Source organism: Nothoprocta perdicaria, unplaced genomic scaffold (assembly GCF_003342845.1).
Source record: "Nothoprocta perdicaria isolate Ctin4 unplaced genomic scaffold, notPer1 scaffold_12, whole genome shotgun sequence".
Taxonomy (NCBI): domain Eukaryota; kingdom Metazoa; phylum Chordata; class Aves; order Tinamiformes; family Tinamidae; genus Nothoprocta; species Nothoprocta perdicaria.
Window position 1 is genome coordinate 42111 of NW_020454316.1, and position 19264 is coordinate 61374.

The 19264-nt window shown below is 42.5% G+C and overlaps 2 protein-coding genes across 5 annotated transcripts; one reads left to right on the forward strand and one right to left on the reverse strand.

Moving 5' to 3' along the window:
- Positions 1 to 4589: 4589 nt before the first annotated feature.
- Positions 4590 to 14703, reverse strand: GNPTG (N-acetylglucosamine-1-phosphate transferase subunit gamma). Of its 4 annotated transcripts, none has more exons than XM_026054004.1 (12): positions 14664 to 14703; positions 14542 to 14596; positions 14303 to 14370; positions 11159 to 11213; positions 10960 to 11043; positions 9875 to 9968; positions 8988 to 9102; positions 8369 to 8451; positions 8012 to 8143; positions 7188 to 7272; positions 6123 to 6284; positions 4590 to 4628 (listed from the first exon to the last, which is right to left on the reverse strand). In XM_026054004.1, exons 1-11 carry the CDS (start codon positions 14695 to 14697, stop codon positions 6160 to 6162), a joined length of 930 nt encoding a protein of 309 aa, XP_025909789.1. In that variant the 5' UTR covers positions 14698 to 14703; the 3' UTR covers positions 4590 to 4628; positions 6123 to 6159. The 4 variants fall into 4 exon arrangements, with proteins under 4 accessions (XP_025909789.1, XP_025909790.1, XP_025909788.1 ...); XM_026054005.1 differs by lacking the exon at positions 4590 to 4628 and adding an exon at positions 5037 to 5226; XM_026054003.1 differs by lacking the exon at positions 4590 to 4628 and adding an exon at positions 5433 to 5612.
- Positions 14704 to 14752: 49 nt separating this feature from the next.
- Positions 14753 to 19064, forward strand: TSR3 (TSR3, acp transferase ribosome maturation factor). Its single transcript, XM_026054007.1, has 6 exons — positions 14753 to 14879; positions 15162 to 15378; positions 16093 to 16286; positions 17047 to 17217; positions 17981 to 18044; positions 18159 to 19064. Exons 1-6 carry the CDS (start codon positions 14768 to 14770, stop codon positions 18313 to 18315), a joined length of 915 nt encoding a protein of 304 aa, XP_025909792.1. The 5' UTR covers positions 14753 to 14767; the 3' UTR covers positions 18316 to 19064.
- The last annotated feature ends 200 nt before the right edge of the window (positions 19065 to 19264 follow it).

Genomic DNA, 19264 nt, shown 5'->3' on the forward strand with positions numbered 1-19264 from the left:
TGCAGTACCGATATTTGGACACCTGGAGGCAGCAGAGAGCGCTCGGACCGCTCTGCGCATGCGTRCTCCCCTCCCTCTTGCGGTACCGATTTCGGACACTGCGCATGCTCGCTCCCAACTGCTCTGCACTTGCTCGCTCCTCCCCCGCCCTCTTGCAGTACTGATGTTTGGACACGCGATGGCAGCAGCGAGACCTCCCTTTTGCAGTTCTCATTTATATACACGTGACGGTAGCAGCGAGCGCTATCGAGAGCTCTGCTCATGTGCGCCGGCCAGTCACGAGGCAGTACCGAGTTTGTGACATTTGGCTGCAGCAGTCATCGCTCTCCATCCTCTGCTGTTGCAGTACTGGCTTTTCGACAAATGGGAAGAGCAGTGAGCTCTCCCGACCTCTCTGCGCATTTTCGCTTCCCCCCCCCCAGCCCTCTTGCAGTACCGATGTTTGGAATTGCGATGGCAGCATCGAGGGCGCCCAACCACTCTGCGCATGCACGCTTCCACTTTTGCAGTAACGACTTTCCGACACGCGGTGGCAGCAGCGAGCTCTTCCCTGCCCTCTCCCTCGCCCTTTATCCATTGCAGTACCGATTTTCGGACCGTGGGTGGCAGCAGTGAGTCCTCCTCGCTGCCCTGCGCGCTCCCCTTTGCCGTTGCAGTACCAGTTTTTTGACACGCGATGGCAGCAGCAAGCGCTCTGCCCATGCGTGCCGCGGCTTGCCATTGTAATACGCATTTTCTGACACGAGATGGCAGCAGGGAGAGCTCGTCAAATGCGCACCCCCCGCCCCCGGAGCGCCCATCGTTTCAGCACCGATTTTTCGATATGCAAGCGCTCAGAGCTTGTGCTGCCCCGCTTGGCGGTGTAATATCGACATGCGGACACGCGATAGCAGCTGCGAGAGTACCTGAGCGTTCCACGCATGCGCGCCACCCCTTGCTGTATTTTTCTTCCATTCTTAGCTCGTGGCTGCATGAAGAATGCTGCCATCTAATCCCACCCATTTCTAGGAGCTTAATATGAACTTTGTCCACCTCGGATTGCTCTCAAAATTGGCATACTAATGCCACCTTCGACTTCAGTATTGCTTTTTTAGATAGGCCAGTGCAGCAGTTAATAGGAGTTAATAGTCGGGCACGTGTGTGAGACTCGACTGCAGTACTAGCCTTTGTCATGTTAGCACAGCACTCAATGCACCAGAGAGCACTGTGCATGCACACCTCTGCCCCCCCCCCCAAACACCTGCCCCCAGCATTACAGTACTGATTTCCCAACACACAATAGCAATGAGAGTGCCTTCCCCCACCCCTTACCATCACAGTACAACACTTGTAGGTACCGGACAGCAGCACACAGTCCATTCAAGTCAGAGGAATGGCACTTTTTCAGCTCCAGTTCTGCTTTACTGAAACTAAGGGGACTTTGTCTATTTCCAAGTCCTTGAGGTCTTATTTTTTTTTTTAGTAGTTAAAAAAAAAAAGCTATTTTTGTAGTAGTCTAACAGCTATTTGTGTTTGAAAACTAAGCACCCATCATTTTATATAGATATACATGTTTCCATCATCCTTATCTGGAGTGAAGTAGATAGCTTTTTCTAAGGCAGCTGCAAGAGCAATGTTGCCATCCAGTCTGAATGTGTCATTTTTAGGAGCTTAATATGACATCTGCCGGTCTCAAGTAAATGGCCAACTGGGCATGCTCCAGCCTCCTTCGTTTGCAGTACTGCTTTTTAGACAGGTCAGTGCAGCAGTTACAAATTGGGAATATAGGGTGCATGTTCATGATTCATCTGCAGCATTGATTTCTGGCACATGGGGAAAACACTGAGCCCCCCAGCACACACAACCCATGCACGCCCACTTACCTGGTGCTCCCCCTTGTCATGTGGGAACAATGAAGCACAGGCAGAGAAAGGGAGCGCATCCACAGAATGGTCCCTTGTGCAGAGCTGCAGAGCCTGCCCATTGAGGGTATGCACCGTAGTTTTTCACTCCCATCCTTTTTGATGCATGCGCCATGACTTCCCTTGAGCACATGTGCTTTGGTGACCCAGGGGGAAACATGTGCAGCAGTAACCACCACATACAAGGAAGGTCTTCCTTCTGCAAGGACAGAGAGAGCACCCCTCCTTYCTTGTGGAGTACTGCTTTATCACTGTGCGAAGGCAGCAATGGCCATGGGAATCCTGGTTACAGTACCGCTTCCAGTAAGCCCACGGAACTGTCTTTTCTTCTGACTGATAGCCAGCTGCATTAAACGCAGCTGCCACCTCAAAAGACATTCCAATGTTTCCCAGAACCCAGTACAGGGAGTATGCACGCAGTTCAGCCCAGTGCAGAGGTGCTTCTCTGCTCACTCCTCTGCTCTCTGCTAACTTCTCTGCAGTATGGGCCGACTCCCCATGACGGCTGGATTGAACTGATCAGCCCCAGAGTGCCAGCTCCCTGCCAGGTTCCGCTATCCACCAGCTTGTGCCTCCAGGACAGCCAAGGGGCTTAGGCCTGGTAGGTGCCCCGTGGAAGGTCCCCTTCACATTTCTTGTTATAGCTCTGCTCTTGACTCCTTTCCAGTAAGTCTCATTGCAGTCATTGCAATAGATCCAACTGCTATAAGAAATGCATTAGTGTTAACATTAGTTAACATTAGTGTTAGAAGCACATCAATCATGGCATTTGATACCGAGCTAGAAGAGTATTTCTTTAGCCATTCCCAGTCAATGCAGCAGTCCAGCAAATGGAACATCTGCCATGTGAGGAAAGGCTCAGAGAGCTGGGGCTGTTCAGTCTGAAGAAGAGAAGGTTGAGAGGGAACCTGATCATTGTCTATAAATACTTCAAGGGAGGGAGTGAGGAGGAGGGGGATGGTCTCTTTTCAGTGGCAGCCAGCAACAAGACTAGAGGAAACAGCCACAAACTGAAGCACCAAAAGTCCTGAATTGTAAGATATTTAAATTGCTCTAAAACAAAGAGCTGACCAAATAGTTTTTCCTTTTGAAGAAATTAATTTTGCATGTTCACTATAAGATAGAAGACAAAGAAAAACATTTCTTTATTATTTATTAACTGTTGTAAAATCTTCATTAATCATTCATTGCCTTTTCCGAAAAGCAGGCATTAGATCCTTTTTTTTTCTCCTTAAGCAAACCAGTTGTGTTATTTTTGCAGAACACAGAGGAAATGGCTTTTTGACCAAGACTATTCAGAGAAACAGTATGTTTAAGTTGAATACAAATAAAATTAACGAGTGCCCATTTATTCACCAACACACATCCCATCTCTACTAGGCTCTCAACATCCTACTGTAGCACAAGTTGAATTCCAAGAAAAATTAAACTACGTGACAGTACTAAACTGATTTTACTCCATTTCACTGCAACAGAATCCAAAGCCATGTAGCATTGGGTGTTGCATAGAATCTGATCAGCAGTGGTGCAGAAACATGGAACTTTCCAGTTTCTCTGTAGGTGCAAGACTAGCTTTTTTGTTGTTGTTGTTGTTGTTGTTGTTGTTAGTGGGGTTTTCTTTTGGTATTTGGGCTTTTTAATGGCACAGAAGACCAAGGAGAAAACTGCATTTTTTTGCATTTGGAAGCTTCATAAAACTACATCTTTATTTTAAAGAAAACAGACGTCTCTGTGACTTAGATTATTCGTCTCCATGAGAAGTTTGCAGAGTACAAAAACATGAACATACATGAAGCTGTTGAAAAAAATACTGATTTCTATAGGCTTCCTCCCCCATACAAGCCAATCATTTACATTTCCTGCAAAAAATGTCTCCTAATGCTCAAGATCAACTGAATGAGGAATGCATAAAACACTCCAGCGCAGAAAAAAAAATGACAACACCTTAGAAAAGCTAAAGAAACTATCTGCTATGTTATGCCACTGAACTAAATGAGGGCATTAAGTAGATTAATAATTCATATACTTGCATAGCTGTTTTCAATGTAATTTGAATATACACAACCAACAAAATGTCAAATGAAGGTCACATTCAGCAGTGATTTTACAGAAACAACTTAGGTACTTTAATATATTCAGCTTCTAAGGAAAAAAAAATCAACAGAAATGAGTTGTTTAAGGTCTACCTTCAAATACAAGCTGATTTCAGTACATCCCGTTTGCCCCCACTGCAAGAAACCTTCCTTCAGCTGTTAGCCACTGCACCACACACTGTGCGGGAAGCTGCTTGGGGGAAGCCAAGGGGCCACACAAGCCAGGCTAGGGCCGCGATGGCTGAAAAAAAACAAGTTTTCACGTGGAAATGTCCGAGCGACGCCCAGCAGCTCCCCGACGCAGCCTCGCTGCCATCATTCCTCCTGCTGCGGCTGCGCGGGCTCCGCAAGCCGCTCGGAGAAAACCGCCTCCAGGCGCTCGTCGATCTCGGAGCTGTTCCTGAGCGCGCACCAGAGCAGCAGCGCGGCGCCCAGCAGACTCACGGGAAGCACCTTCCCCCAAGGCCGTTCGTGGTCGCTTCCCATGGAGCGGCTCACGCTCCACACGCGTGGGCTGGCCTTGCTGCCCGAGAAGTGCAGGGGTCCCTCGCCGTCCGCCGCCTCCTCCTCCTTGCCTCCCGGGCCCCGCGCCATCCCACGCCGCGGGTCGCGCAGGGGCGGCAGCCGCCGCACCCTGCAAAGACAGGCGAGTGAGAGGCGGGCAGCAACGGCGCCAGCAGCCCAACCCCGGCCCGAGCCCCTCACCGCCAGCTGCGCAGCGCCCAGCGCATCCCGCTGCGCGCCGCCTGCCAGCGGAAGCGGAAGCGTGGCCTCACGTCGGGGGCGGCGACGGTCGCCGCCTCGCGGGGGCTCGTGCGGCCTGGAGGGGCGGCTGCGGGCGGCAGGCAGGAAGGGGAGGAAGGTGGTGCGTGGGCCCCGCTCCCGGACGGGCGGAAGAGGCTAAGCGTCTGCAGGCGGTGGGCTCGGKGCCCAGCCGCGTCTGCAGGATTTTTTTTTTTTCCAAAACTTTCGCTCGTAGAGTCCCTTGTGTTTTTTATCGCACACAGAGAACTGCCCCATCTTCACTTAACATAACTCGCTCTTCAGGAGTAAGTTTGAATTTTCATACCAATGCAATGAGAATGCAAAGCTTCCTTCACTCCATCCTTCTGAACCTGAACTGCTTTCATTTTGCCCAGTAAATACTCCTAGATCAAATTAAGCTCGGGACAGAGGCCGGCAGAATTGCGTATCAGACAACGCTTAAGTAGGAAATGCATTTTTGCCTAAGTCTGCAAGGACAAAAAAAAAAAAAAAAAAAAAAAAAAAAAAAAAAAAAAAAAAAAAAAAAAACACCCCACACTTTTTTTTTCTGGCATACAGGCGATGTGTTCTGAACACCTTCTTACAACATTTACAGCATCAGACTCCAATTATTTTGTCTTTGTAACCTGTTACATACCAGCTTTACTGAGCTGCAATTTCTTTAATTTGATACAGAAAACAAACACACAAATGAGAGCATTTGTTAGTGCTCTACCATGCAATCAGAAGGGTCAGTGTGCATTGAGGTTCAAGGCTGATGTTTGTAGGGGTGAAACAGGACCAAAAAGCTCCTGAGTTGACCAAGATAAGGGCCACTTGAAGCGAGATGAAGGAAATTCGAAATATTCTTACTCTATGAAGACATACAGGATTGAACTTGTCATAAGTAATATTCAACATCATTTTTTGCATTGCCATTATCTTAAACACTACCTATCTAAAATATTTTACTCAATTTTAATCCCTCCCCCCTTCCACTTTGGCCTTCAGTGGCTTGTTAACTGCTGGATTATGTGATGCAGGTACACTTTTTTTTTTTTCCAGGCAACGATCTACTGCTCACTGCAAAATTATTTTCCCTATTATGGCAAACATGTCATTAGTCAGACAGAAATGTAAGTTAGTTCTGTGGAACATCTATGGCACATCTTTCAACGTGCCATAATAGACCAAAGAAAACAACATCCGACACTGGAAGGAAAGAATTAGCAAGCTTATGCCCCATGGCAGACTTAGCAGAGAAGTTTTATGAATGTTGTGAGAAATGAGGTAACTCCTCCTTTGCTTTAGGACAAGAATTCATGAAGTCAAAAATACTCAGAGAAGGTGAATCATCTTAATGCCATGACACACATCAACTTACTTGACAGTCCATATGAAATTGTTTTTACCAAAAATCTTCAAATAGTGTCATTCCAGATTCCTGTATCTCCACGTAGATGTTCATCATTCTTTGACCCATTAAAAACATTTGTCCCTGCAGTTGCCAGTCTGTGACTTGTACGTTCAACACTGGTATTTTCAGCTGTAATGTTTAAGACATCAGTTACTTCTGCTGTTTAAACACTGAAACATTTCGGTCTTAGCCACAGAATTTACTAAACAGTTTTGAGATAAATCATCCACAGTAAGTTTGTTTGCTTTTGATTCTATAATCCAAATTCTGATCTACTGCAGTTAAATGAGCTGTCCCTCAGGCAGGCACAAATATTATGTAAATTACATATTAAATAGTTTAACCATGCAAAGAATGAGTTTTATCAGAAAAAAAAGACAAGTTGATAATTCTTTTTTCTAGAAAAATATATTTCAATACTCATGAAAGTTTCTCTAAACAAAGAGAAGAAACAAACTAAACATGTAGCTTGCTTAACATTATTAGCTCAAAGGACCATTTTTTCCTATAGCTGCCACTGCTGAATGCAAAAGCTGTGGACAAACTGAATCACCCTCAGACATAGAGTTAATGTAATAATGGGAATGATAGACAGGAAGAAGTAAGGAAAAAAGCCTTAACTTGCCTGGAATTAATCCAGGTAAGTCCTGCTTTCTCATAACCAGGACCCAAGCATCCTTCCTTCTCAAAACAGCATGGGACACAGTATTTTTTTAACAAATATCAAAGTGTGGGTGGGAGGGGTGCTGTAGTGGACAAGGGAACTAGGAAAGCTTAAAAGCACTCCAAACAGATAAGGAGGACATTTCAAGGGTTCTTCATGAAGTCAAAACTTGCAGCTGGATGTGACCAAAGAACAAACATTTAAAGGACCCTTTAGGGCTACCAAGGCTGTAACACTGATTTTTATCTCCACGTATGACTTTAAAAAAAAAAAAAAAAAAAAAAAAAAACCTGCAGTAGTCAAAAGCAACACTCAGGTATATACATTCTGAATAGACAATGATGAAAAAAAAAATATGAAAAACTCACCAGAATAATTTGTTTTGTATGCAATACCATGCTGAGTTAATAAATCTTTAATTGTTTTTAATTCTTTAGAAAGTTGCTTGTACTCCTAAGAAAGAAAATTCATTAAAAATGCACACATGTTCATACATACATAAAACAGCGTTTTTCAAACATAACAGGTCTGTGCTTAGTCGTTAGAAGTTTTTGACTTAAAGATCTTAATCTGTATACTCCGAGAATGTGGTAAAAAAACTTACAGAAACACTCATCTTTAGCATTTTACTGTGGGATAAAATTGCCTTCCCTTGCTACAAGATCAGCTTTATTTTAGTTTCGGTCATAAAGCTAGAGTCTAGAAATGTGCCGCCTCCTCAGATCTTGACCTAGCAACTATGTGGTTTCGCTTTATACAGTCTCTCTTAAACTACAGAAGCAAGGACTGCTTCACACTTTCAAGAATCAAACGTCACATGCGGAATCTTAAAGGAGTCTCCTTTAAAAAAAAATCAGGTGTGCTTTTATTTTTGCTAATAGCTTTTTCCTATTTTCACTCTGATATGGCCCAGAAAGGGTGCTTACAAAGTGTTTATAATCTAAATATCTAATTCCCATGTATCATCCATCTAACTTCTTAGTTTTCAGTTGCGCTGGTTAGTCTATGATTTGAAGTCTAAAATAAAGATGTCAAGTCACTTTATTTGTGAACATATTACTACAGAAAATAATCATCATGCCATTAACGGACTTCAGGTGAATGCAAAGAATAAATACTTAATTTTGTCACACTGAACCATAAAGTAAAAAAGCAGCAATTAATTCCACATTGTAAACATCATGCTCTATACCTTATTGCAGCTCTCTACAGTTTCGAATTCCAGACTTCTTATTCTCTTATTCTGTTTCTCTAATTCCTTTTCTTCTGTTACTCTTAGAAGTCCTGCTTCCTCAAAAACCTCTTTCAGTATTTTTTTGTATCCCTAAAGAAGAAAATTTGCAAAAGACAATAGGAGAATCCATCTGAGTGGATTTTAATTTGCACTGGCCATTCCAATTCCACAAGATTCACTTAACAAAACATTGCCATTACTGTTGATATGGCAGGTACAGAGCACAAAACCTACTGTTTGCCAACTGCAGAATAAATTTACACATTCTAAAAAAGAAAACAAAAAAAATTTACAAATGGTTTTGGAAGAACTAACCTGTTCAGTTATTAGTCCATCATACAGAGACTGTTCTGCCTCATCCCACTTCCTTTGTAGTGCTCCAGTTAAAGTTGGATAAACTGAAAAAGGGAAGTCACTGCATAAAAATTAACAGCATTGTTCTCCATTAATTATGTGCTTCTCTAGTACCACACCTACATATTTCTCTATGTTTTTATACAATACACAGTCTTTAAGTTGGTATCTTACACAAAGTTTCTGAAGAGTGCTACCGACCAAAATTCTCATTTCCAGATAAAAAGTCTCATATTCCCCCACTGAATGAAATTCTAATTGAGCTCTCCTGTTACACAGGTAAATGAACAGATACTACAAGGCAGATTTATAGAACCAGTCCAGGAAAAAAGCAAATCACTTGCTGCATGTATACTAGCAGTGACACACAGTTAGCAATATATCTTGCATTTAATTTTCATTGATATCAAACTACAAGACCAAAGAACATGGTAGTTTACACTCCGGTGATGCGAGGGAGCGTCCGGAGTCAAACTCTGGTACCTGTGCTCTTGCTAAAAAAGTGACCAACACTCCGGGATGGTGAGATCTGGTAAGATGATTGCTGCTCCAAATGCACAAATAATTTTCTACATCTTACCTAAAAGAGAGTGAGGATGGCACACAAGAGGAGTCTCAAATGTTAGAGAGTAAACACAAGTACTTGGCTCAGACACATAAGCCAATTTATTGCTCTTTCCACAAACAAGAACCACCTAAACATCAGTAAAAACAAAGAACAGCAGAAATAAAGATCAGCAAAAACAGCTCCAAATTMAACAGGACCATCATTCATGATCAATTTGCTGTGATCCTATGCTAACAGATACATTTTGGTAAAAACTACAGTCCCAAAGTTTCCAGTACTGTCATCCACAGGAAAAAAAAAAATCATAGTTAGCAAGTCTTTCTTATTTATTTGCTTTTTAATCCATCTTGTCATGGGAAATCAGCCGTACCTATCTCTTGTTGCTTGAACTCCTAAGCACAATATTTCTAACAAATGTTAGAATAAAAAGGGTAAGGGTATAGGATGCCCTTTCAGAAAACAATATTCATCTGGACTGTAGAAATTCAGTTTTATCTTTATATTCTCAGTGCTAGTATTTCATGACTGTTCAAAACCAAATGCCTGTGAAGGACTTTTATCACAATATCAAAGCTTGCACAAGACTATTGATCCCGTCTGTATCCCCTATAAAGCCCTGTATGTTTCTTAACTGCAATGATAAAACTAGAATCCTCCGCTCTAGCAGCAAGAAAAATTTAAAGTTGCCAGGCTAACGAGGATATGTAAAAAAACCTCATCAGACTTTTATCCTGATTGTAGTTTCTCTCCTCATCTATTCAACTGTTATAGCACCTCATCTTTTAATTTTATATCATGTCCTAAACCACAAACTCTTTGAGGTAGAAGCATTTCAGCTTATAGTGCATCACGTGTATCTGTATAGTGCAATACTGAGTCTGCATAACTTGTTATTATACCTTTGTCTGTCTGCTCTTGCTTTCACAGGAGTCTCCTTCCCTCATCCACATTCCAACAAATGTATTGTTGACAATTTCCCATTCATGCCAGATTCTGAAAAAGCAGAACATCAAGTGTTTTAAATTACTGGAAAGAAAAATGTGAAAACAGAGGGGAAAAAAAAAGAATACTCGCATATAAGGTTCAAATTAATTGTATACATCAGTTTTGTTGTCTTAATACTTTATTTTCCTACAGAAAAGATCTCTTCACCTTTCAAATAGTGAAATTTGTTATTCAAGCTCTTATGTATCAACGTTACTTTTGCAGCAGAGTGCCATGCCTGTCAGTTTATAAAGTATTTGCATTTACAAATCCTAGCTTAATCTCAATTAAAAACAGCTCAGAGATGCATCCCACAACAAATCCAAAATTGTTTGCAGGACCATTTCTAGCACTGGTAAGATAGTCTACAAAAAGTAATCTCTACTTCTGTTCATTCAAAAGGTGATATTCTGATTTTCTCACATTGCCTCACTGATTATTGTGCACATAAGAAAAAAAAAAAAAAAAGTCCTTCACTCAACTGCACAGACACCTATATAAAAATAAATTAAAAAGTCATTTTGTTAAGGCAGTGTACTGATTTACAATTAAATTTATGTTAGCTCTTTTGATATTGATACTACATCTATACCAAGTTTTCTATTACTGTTTATTAAATATGTTTAAAGTGACCATGAGGCATGCAGAATGTATTCTATTTTGTAAGGTCTAAGTTCTGCACATAACTCAGAATGAAAATATATTGAAGAGACATGAAGCCTTTGGTTAATACAAATTGTAGTTGAACACTACTGGACATTCTTACAAGAACATATAATTAGTGCTGTTGATATCAGCTATTAGTTGGCCTCCAGCTAAAACCAGGAGATTAACTTTTAATCAAAAAAAAAGGCTATTTCAAGACTGAGTACTCATCTGCATAATTCTCTGGAAACTACAATGACCTAAGATAGTTGATAAAAGCTTGAAAACATGCACTTTTTTTTGTCAATGATCTGCTAGTAATATAAGTAAAACATAAAGCTCTAAATAGCCTTACCCTAAAATTCCACTATAGGCATTCCACCGAAAAGTCTGCTCATGCTGAGTGACGTTAGAGAAAGGACAAAATTCGTATTTATACCTTAAAAAAAAAGGGGGGGGGAAAAAAACAATAATAAATGTTTCAGACTGGAGTTAAGAACTACTTTGTTCCTCATTAAAACAGACAGAGTCAAATATTCAAATCCATTACTCACGTGGATTCCACAAAACTGAAACACTTGCCAGCAAGCCTGAAGAGATGAGCAGGGCCTAAAAACACCACAAAATGACATCACAAAATAATATTTTTTGGTTAAACAAGTTACTGTGGTGACAGAGTTGTAAGGAATGCTTAACAAATACATTTTTCCTCTGTATATCAGGAAATACATATCTTCATAGAATCACAGAATGCTTAAGGTTGGAAGGGACCTCAGAGGTCATCTAGTCCAACCTTCCTACACACGCAGGGTCACCTAGAGCATATGGCACAGGGCTGCATCCAAGTGGGTTTTAAAGATCTCCAAAGAAGGAGACTCCACAACCTCCCTGGGCAGCCTGTTCCAGGGCTCTGTCACCCTCACTGTCAAGAAAYTTTTTCTYAAGTTCCTGTGGAACTTCCACTGCTTCAGTYTGTAGTCATTTCCTCTAGTCCTATCGCTGAAAAGAGGCTAGGCTTCGCCTCCTCCTCACTCTCTCCCTTGAGGTATTTATAGACACTGATCAGGTCCCCCCTCAGCCGTCTCTTCTCCAGGCTGAATGGGCCCAACTCTCTCAGCCTTTCGTCATAGGACAGATGTTCCAGGCCCCTGATCATCCTGGTAGCCCTGCGCTGGACTCTCTCCAGCAGCTCCACATCCCTCTTGTACTGGGGAGCCCAGAACTGGACGCAGTACTCCAGATGTGGCCTCACCAGGGCTGTGTATATGGAGATGTTCACCCTTCTCGACCTGCTGGAGATGCTCTTCTTAATGCACCCCAGGATGCCGTTGGCCTTGGCCACCAGAGCACACTGCTGCCTCATGGTCATCGTGTCATGCACCAAGACACCTAGGTCCCTCTCTGCGGGGCTGCTCTCCAGAACGCCAGTCCCCAGCCTGTACTGGTGTCTGGGGTTATTCCTCACCTGGGAATAACCCTGCACTTGCCCTTGTTGAACCTCATGAGATTTCTCACCGCCCGGTTGTCCAGTCTGTCCAGGTCCCTTTGGATGGCAGTGCAGCCCTCAGGCTATCAGCTATTTCTCCCTGTTTCATGTCATCAGCAAACTTGCTGAGGGAACACTCCATCTCTTCATCCAAGTCATTAACGAATAAATTGAACAGGACCGGACCGAGGACTGACCCCTGGGGGACATCGCTAACCACAGGCCTCCAACTGGACTCTTCGCCACTGATTACCACTCTCTGAGCCCTGCCAACAAGCCAATTCCTAATCCACCTCACCGTCCACTCATCTATCCCACACTTCTGAATCTTACTCAGGAGAATGTTGTGAGGGTTGGTGTCAAAAGCTTTGCTGAAGTCCAGATAGACGACATCCACTGCTTTGCCCTCATCTATCCAGCYAGTCACTCCATCATAGAAAACGATCAGGTTAGTCAAGCATGATTTCCCCTTGGTGAAAACCTTCCATACGGATTATTGTAAGTTCCCCCTAATAGTATATCAATGTGTTTCCAGATCTTTTTTTTTTTTCTTCCCTCATCTTTAACACTTGGTGAAATACGTTAGCTTTTCTCTCTGGTGAAAAGAAATTTAGACATAGAAATAGTTGAGGTTAGCTCCATAAACACAATCCTCAGTGCAGGAGTCTTGCCAAAATCTAGTTGCAATGACCAGAACTCTTACTTGGCACCTGTCTGTCCACAGTTATCTAAAATCCCACAGTTTATGGGAGCAAAGCCCTTTTGCTCAGAATATCAAGAGTGCGTCACACCTAAGTTTCACTAACACTCTCAAACTAGATGTGCTTCTTCACTGGTCTTCTTGGCTGGTTCTTTATCAACAACTGTTCCAGTTGTTATTGAGGAAGATAAAACACTCAAAAGCAAGCTGCTAGCTAGAAGAAATGGTAAAGCTGCCTTTTGGAAAAGCTGTCATTTGGAAAAAGGCAAAAAAAAAAAAAAAAAAAAAAAAACAATTCCTGCAATTTGAATAATTTTCTGATCTCTGATCTTTCATTCTTTTTGATGATCACCACAAACCTGCCTAAAAAGTTTCCTCCTCTCCTATACACAATCTGTGCCAAGTGATTAAGATGCTTTCCCCAAAGGGGAAGAAATATAAATCTGAATGTCCGTAAGGAATATTTTCAACTCATGTCTCGGTTTCCTGGGCAAATGCTCTCTTAGAGTAACTATAAAGAACTACTACACTAAGTGTCATAAAAGGCAGTTATGCATACTAAAGAAAAAACCATGCAAGCCAGGGTTCTGTGTCCCGGATTCCAGTTCAACAGACACTTCCAATTTTGAGTTATAGGTAAGTTTGTGAGTCCAGGAAAGAAAGTTTTCTGATATACTGCCCTTTTCTTCTTTCCCTATTGTTTGGCACCTGTCATTCTGCATTGCAAATATCATTATTCCTCTTTCTAACTATTTCACTTTTCACATGCAGCATGTACATAATTTATATAGTCAATTTAGGCTTATAAACCCTGTCACCAAAAAAATCACATTTAACATCACCATTCACGAGTATCATCAGCCTCAGCTTGAATCAGTAAGGAGCCTTATGTCTGTGCCTAAGGTTAGGAGGAGAAGATTTAAAGAAACAGCTCACTTAACGTTACTGTCTGTTCATCTGCCATACCAGTTCAGCCCTTATTGTACCTACCATATAGGTACATAAGCACCATATAGGTCAAAAATCCTTAGATTTCTGTTTATTTTGCCACTACAGTGCGAAGTTATACTGTGGCATCCACACTTGGCATATGTGATTGAGTCTCTATGACTCGTTCCAAGTCTATTCTAAAAACATTTGAAAATGGTCTTTTGAGAACTAAGTATGACCAGATGACAGCATCATTTTTGTATAAGAATTTCAAGGACATCAGGGATTGTTTTAGGAAAAAGAAGTAAGTCTTCAGTAAGGATTCGCAGGCTTAAGCAGCAAAGAAGCACAAAGACAGCAGACTGACAAAAGCAGACCAAAGAGGACACTGAAAATGTTAAACTTAATTGTTAATCTTCCAGATGCACATGGAGATGTATTTGGTCATGCTTATTTTCCACAACTCATGCAAAGTAACTGGCAAAATTAGTCATTCTAGGCACAAATTCGAGGGAGATTACTCTAGAAATTATTATTGTGAGAAAGGTAAAACCCATACAGAAAAGAGCCATTTGCACATACCTGACACTGCAGAAGGAGCCACCTTTGGCTGCAGCCTGTTTGTCTGAGGTAAGAACGGGTTATTGAGCCTTTTAAAAGAAGAAAATTTAAAATGTAAGATTTAAGAGGAAGGGGTGTTTGTGGTCCCCATCGTGTCCAGCCACCGGCAGCCGAGCGCGGCGTGCGGAGGCGATGATCCCGGCGAGAAGAGCTGACCCGGCCCCGTACTGCTCGGCCGTGCCGCGCGAGTGGCCACGCACCCGAACGTGTTGGGCTCCTCCACTATCTTCATCTTGGCCGCTGAAGCGAAGGCACCTGCGGGCAGAGAGCGGTCAACAGCGGCACGGCCGCTGCCCCGGCCGCTGCCCCGGCCCCACCTCACCTAGCGCCGCCAACAGCAGGTAGGCGACCGCCATCGCCGCTGCCCTCGGAAGCGGAAGGCTCTGCGACTTGGCCGCTCCGCCCAGCTCCGCCGACCGCAGGCCCATGAGGCGGAGAAGACGCCCGCCGCGGCCCGCTGCGGCCCCGGCGCGGAGCGCTCGCCGGGACATCCAGAGCCTCGACACTTTCGCGGCAGAAACGGAGGCCGCGCTGAAGGGTATGGCGGCCGGGACGGCTCGTGAGGCGCGACTAGGGGCTTGGGGGAGTCGCGCCTTGAGGCTGCGGTCGGTGCCGCTGGGCGGGCCGCAGCTGCGGGTCTGTCGCGGCTGGAGATTGGGCGGGCACTGAGGGTGTCTGTGGCAGCCTGCTGGAAGGGCGGGACGGGGCGCGCCTGGGGGCCGGTGCCGGTCTGGTTGGGACGCGCCTGGGGTCTCGCGGGACGGGGAGCGGCTCCGTGCTGATCCTGGCCGGCCGGCACTGAGGGCTGTCTGTGTTGCAGMTTGCCTGGAGGGCGGTGAGCCCGCGGAGGGCGGCGCCGCTGCGGTGGAGCTGCCCTGCCCCCTGGCCATGTGGGATCTGGGGCACTGCGATCCCAAGCGGTGCACCGGGAGGAAGCTGGCGCGCGCGGGGCTGCTGCGCACCCTGCGCCTCGGGCAGAGGTTCGCGGGGCTCGTGCTCAGCCCCGCCGCGACTGCGCCCGTCTCACCGGCCGACAGGTGCGCGCGCCCGCGAGGGGCCCAAACCCTTCCTTCCCGCTAGCGCGTGACTGTCAGACTCGGCGTCTTCTTGTTAAATAAGGTTAAAACTTTGAAACGGCTGCTATCAGATGAAAAATATCTATAGACCTGTAAAGGGCGTTCTGCAGCTTATAGGCCAGTACATGCAGAATCATGGCAGCTTAGACACACCTTCCCCTCCCCCCCCCCCAATAAAAATTCTTGCACTAGACACCACAGTCCATTAGCTAGAAAACTTATTTTGGGAAACTTCACAGGTTTTCTTCAAATGTATCTGCAGAATTTTAAAGATGAGTATATGTATTAAGAGATTACTTTAGAAGCTAGCGGAGGAACTTGGTCTGAACTTTGATCTCAATGCCTTAAGAACAAGATAATTATTTTTAATCTTTCAATCACATTTTTTTTAAAAATCTTGAATTTCAGCTTGAAACATGTGGATATGACTTTCAGTTTGGAATCTGAAGAGAAGTATATTGTTATTCCTTCCCACTTTCCCATTGCAGCTGAATTTTACTTTGTTTTAATTTAGATTTTTTAAAGGGGGAAGGGAAGGGAAGGGAGTTGTATGTTCATTTTTTGCCCAACCAGCAATTCTCACTCTAACTTATTTTATCAATACAACCAAACATTATTTTTTAAATACAGCATATTTCTTTTTTTTTTTTTTTCTTTTCTTTTTTTTTTTTCCAGACATATTGTTGCTCAGAGTGGAATTGCAGTCATAGATTGCTCATGGGCAAAACTCGAAGAAACTCCCTTTAAGAGAATGAAAGGAAATCATCTACGGCTGCTGCCTTACCTGGTGGCTGCAAATCCTGTAAACTATGGCCGGCCATGCAAGCTGTCATGCGTGGAAGCTTTAGCTGCTACTTTTTGTATTGTTGGTAGGCTTTAATGTGTTTGATATGAAATGTGTTACCAGCAATTCTCATATCTTTAATAAACCAGAATGGATTATTTTTGATAGAATAAATTACAATGCTTCCCATTGCTCATCACCTTAGTCTTGTGCTTGTAATGAGACCATCTAGTTCTTATAATTACCTTTCTTAGATACTTCTAGGGTGGAGATCATCTCAGCTGCTCCACATGACCTACGATCTGATGACCCTACTCTTGTCAGAACCGCACCAAATGTTAGGAAATCTAAAACAACAAACAAACAACAGAAAAAGGGGTGGGGGGGGGGGTTAGAGAAGAAAGTGTTAATCTTTAGGCCTCTTGCCTTCACAGAAGTTAGCTGCTATTTGTAACAAGGTGGGCTCTGGTTGAGAACATTGAAAGAAAACACCCCCTACTCATAATGTTTTCCAAGTTCACAACAGAACTTTCTTGACAATGGAACAGACATTCTCTGCTATACTGAGAGAACTTACTTATAGTATGTATAATATTTAGTGTCTTAAAAAAGGAGGTGGGAGCTATAGCTTGAATCATCCATTGTACAAAATATTTTAATGTTTTCATGTAAGACTAAAAGACTATCAACTTCTCTTGGACTTAGATATTTCAAGTTAAAGATTAAATAATCTTTAATCTCTTAAAACTATGAAACTGAAAAAATACTGATATTAAAAGCAAAACTGTAAACCAAGTAAAAATCTCATATTTAAAAGAGAATTGATATTTTATCTTCTGGTTTAGGATTTCCAGACCTAGCCACCATTCTTCTAAGGAAATTTAAATGGGGGAAGACATTTATTGATTTGAACAAAAATCTTTTGGAAAAGTATGCAACCTGCCATTGCCAAGAAGATGTACTGAGAGTTGAAAAGGAGTATTTAGACAGTGTCCAAGAAATAAAAGAAGAAATAGGTAAGAAACACCTAAAAACCTTTTCTCACCTGGGCATTTTTTTTTTAATATTAATTTATTTGGCTCAGCTGTGGAGCAGATACCCTAATTAACTTTAGGATATTATTAGAGAACTAATGGGTAAAAAGAAAATATATTGACCTCCTCACTGTATCTACAACTGTCAAGGGCAGAATATGAATCATACGACTAACAATATAGGAGAACTGTAACAAAAATACAGGTATGAAGTCTTGACAGTAAATGAGTCATGTTCAAGTCTAGATAAATCCTTAACAGACATGTATAAAGAGTATCTAACCAAGATGCTTAAAAGCAGACCTGTAAGGATAATGGAAATACCTTAAATGAGTGCAGGATAGCTTATTCCCAGGTTCTTTGCATAACTTACTGGGTATGTCAGTATTTCAGTTTGTATTCACAGGTAAGTACTTTCTCTCATTTAAGACAACACAAGAAAGCTCAATGGTCAAGATCAAAAGATAGTCAAAAAGACTTTTGACTAGTTCCAGAACTAAGTTTTAACAACCTATGTGGGCAGTCTGGCTGTCCCCAATTTGCTTCTAAACCCCATTTTCAAATAGAATACAGGATGAATGAGAAGATAAGAACATGGTATTTAGGTTTTTTTCCTCACTTTTGTCCTCTTGGCAGAATATGTCAGATGTATCAGAAAGCTGAAGCAGATATGTTGTCTATGTCTTTCCCTCCCTGGCAGCCATGCATCTGAATGTGTTTGTTTTTTTTTTTTCCTCCCCTCCAGATCCATTTGATGTTGACTCAGGAAAAGAATTTTCTAATCCTAATAGGCCAGTCAAGGCCCCAGGGTAATGAAATTTAAATTACATAGTGTTTGTTTTTTGGATTTTCTTGTCATTTGTTTAGGTTATTTTTGTTTGTTTTTCTGGTATGAAAATTACTTTGCTGCTATCATCCTGAAGTGTTTCCAGAATAGCACAAAGTAATGAAGAATCTGAGGACAGTCCACTGAGCAATACAGATGATGACACTGAAACCARTGATGAGAACAGTTCCAAGGAAGATGTCAGTGACACGTTGCTACACCAAGAACCAAGAAATCAACTCCTGGAAAAATAAATAAAAGCCTTGTAAAGAGTTGTAAAATCTTGTATAAGACACTTTCTTGTGAATAGTTAATAGTATGGGAGCTGTCCACCTGTAATTGGGTGCTTAATTATCTCTTTCTAGCTGAACCTCTATAGCCACAGAGGTTTACAGGTCTACTTATACATATAAAGGTTATTATACATAATGGTTATTATGTAAGGATGTTGAAGCTTAGTTATGTTAGTAAAGAAACATTTCTGAAGAGCACTTTATAGGAATTATTTTTACTTGATAGTATGTTGTAGACTAGCCTTTTCTGACATCTGGGGAATATTCCATCTCGCAAAAGCTCTAATTGTAGATTATTACCCAAATGAGAGCACATAAGGTGCTCCTGACTTCTGTGCAGTCTTAAAGCTGGTTTATCCACTCTAGTTGTGTCACTTATTTTACAGTAAACCAGCCAATCACAACAACCACCGCCACCAAACACCTCACAAACGAAAAAGCCCTTCCTGGCAAGGTTTTAAAATCTCAATGCTGAGTTTTCATGTGCTTAGGTTCAATGAGAAGGTCCTTGACAACACCCAAAGCTTTAGCATTTTATATTCAGAGATATATCATAGAATTTCTGACAGTAGGTTCAATAATACTACTGCCACTATTCTCATTATTTTGAGACAGCATTCCACTAAATCACAATTGCACATTACCCTCACTTTCACTTTGAGCTGTCTGCCAGTTTAGAAAGTATAGCCATTATCCCATTTTCAGGTTCCTGGGCACTTAAATAGAATGCTATTTTGAGTTTCCAGCAGCTAAGTGGAACCTAACCTTAGGTTTAGTTAAACCTGAACTTCAGCAACCCTTCATATGCCTAAGATTAAATTCTTCCAATCACAGCAGGAAAAAAAAAAAAAAAAAAAAACCCCAAAAAAAAACCAACCACCCACCACCCACAGCTCTTAACCTTCTTAAC